At 39.2% G+C, this 2,002-nt stretch overlaps 1 protein-coding gene across 4 annotated transcripts in view; it reads left to right on the top strand.

Moving 5' to 3' along the window:
* The window catches only part of uckl1b (uridine-cytidine kinase 1-like 1b), a 22,272-nt gene that overhangs the window by 13,553 nt on the left and 6,717 nt on the right, over nt 1-2,002 (top strand). For all 4 annotated transcript variants that reach the window (XM_014016996.1, XM_014017006.1, XM_014017017.1 and 1 more), the window contains exons 4-5: nt 1,093-1,263; nt 1,506-1,577. In XM_014016996.1, the coding sequence (XP_013872450.1) occupies nt 1,093-1,263; nt 1,506-1,577 (243 nt within the window). The remainder of the gene's footprint in view (nt 1-1,092; nt 1,264-1,505; nt 1,578-2,002) is intronic.

Raw genomic sequence — 2,002 nt, 5'->3', positions numbered from 1 at the left:
TGTGTGTGTGTGTGTGTGTGTGTGTGTGTGTGTGTGTGTGTGTGTGTGTGTGTGTGTGTGTGTACATTTATATTCTGTCGCACACCTGTTAATGATGTTGTAGATTGTTAAATTTGAATATTTTACAGTGGTCCAAATGTACTCAGGTTCCAAAAAATAAGATGAATGTTTTCTGAGTGTATGGCTCCAAACCACCACCCACTTGCCCCTCTCAAACTGGCCTGAAGGGCAGGTACAAAAAAATAGAGTAAGAGTCAATGCAGAAGAAACAGTGAAAGAGCAAAAATAGAATGCACTTTAAAAATCAAGTGGGGGAGGGGGGTTCGAAGAAAAGAAAAGAGAAAACGGATGAAAAGCGCTGCACATGGGGGAGATAAAAGTGGTGGAGAGCGGTGAAACAAGAGCCATCTTTCTCACCCCTCTCTACCCCCACCCACTCTGGTTGTGTAATCTTGTCAAAATCTGACAGTGGGGTGAGGGTGGTTGGGGGGGGGGGTGTTGACGGGTAGTGGGGTGGGTCACAGCCTGCAGAATAAGACAAATCTACCAGCAAGAGGTAAGTACCGGTAAGAGCCGGTTTCCTCACTGCATTACCAGGCAATGCATTCCCCATGAGTCTGATTTTCTGTCTTTGTAGTAACTCACGGTCCACACAGAGTGTTGAACGTCTGTTTGTCACATTAATTGTGTCATCAGCTCACTTCTGACAGAGGTGTTCRTAAATTGTCAAACAGCAGCTCTGGGGTTTTTCTGCCCCGCGGCGCTGAGGGATCACCTACAGCCTCTCAGTACAGACGTCACAGCGGCGCGTGATGTCTCCTAAATTTAGGTCCCCCTAACTTCAGCTGCTCTTCAACAGCAGTGTGTTTTTACACAAGCTTGCATGAGTTTTGAGTCAATATTAAGGGAATTTACAAACGGTTGTGTGATTTTAGTGTCGTATCAGTACCGATACCAGCAGTTTTGTGAAAAACTGGCATCAGCTCGCCACTATTTGATTTATACATTTTTAAATAGAAAAAAAATTATGTCATTATGTAAAGAAAACTTTGAAGAAATATGGTCAGAAAAAAATTTTGTTTTATGTGACAGGTTCTGTCTCCAGAGGAGCAGATCCAGGCGGCCAGAAACGACTATAACTTTGACCACCCCGATGCCTTCGACTTTGGTTTGCTAACACACACCCTGCGCAAACTGAAACAGGGCAAAAGTGTGAAAATCCCAGTGTACGACTTCACGACGCACGGGAGGCAGAAGGACTGGGTAAGAATGAGCGTTCACACTCAGACTTGCACTGTTGTGTTTGTTGTGGTCAAACACAACAGTCTCRGGTTTTTTATTATTTAMGAGACTTTAATCTGCTGTGTTGTTTTTATTTATGTTAGCCTTTATTAAACTGCACTGATTGTTTTTGTACTTTGCTGTTCCCTAATCTGTGTATTTGTATTTACCATGTTATTGTTGGTATAAACATTTTACTGTTATCTTCCATGTGTTCATGTCAGAAAACTGTTTATGGAGCCAGTGTTATCATCTTTGAGGGAATCATGTCYTTTGCAGATAAAGAGCTACTTAAGGTAAAATATTTTGTCTTTTTAAATAAYCTGTTCACCATTTGAAACACGAGGAGGTCCAGCTGTTGTTTAATACATTTTAATTATAAAATAKGGTCACTTTCACTATTAAAGTCTTTAAATGTGTACACAGTAACTATCTTTTAAGTAAACMAAGAGTAAATTGAATATGTTCACATGAGCTGAGTTCAGAAAAAAGTAAGAAGACGATAACATGAAAATAATTTTAATGTCAGTAAGTTTGCTTACAAAAAAAAACATTTTTCAGCTGTTAAAAATGCTTGTTTAGTTGATATTTGCTTATCATTTACTTTGTCCCAAACTGAATAATAGATATTTTAATTCTGGTTTCATAACATTAATATAACAAAGGTGATGTTTTTAAGTCCTGTTAAAGAAAAACAAAGTCATCTACCAGTCTGTTTAAA

The sequence above is a fragment of the Austrofundulus limnaeus genome, unplaced genomic scaffold (assembly GCF_001266775.1).
Source record: "Austrofundulus limnaeus strain Quisiro unplaced genomic scaffold, Austrofundulus_limnaeus-1.0 Scaffold3, whole genome shotgun sequence".
NCBI classification, from domain to species: domain Eukaryota; kingdom Metazoa; phylum Chordata; class Actinopteri; order Cyprinodontiformes; family Rivulidae; genus Austrofundulus; species Austrofundulus limnaeus.
Note: the sequence above shows the minus strand (reverse complement) of the source record. Positions and strands in the feature narration are given on the sequence as shown.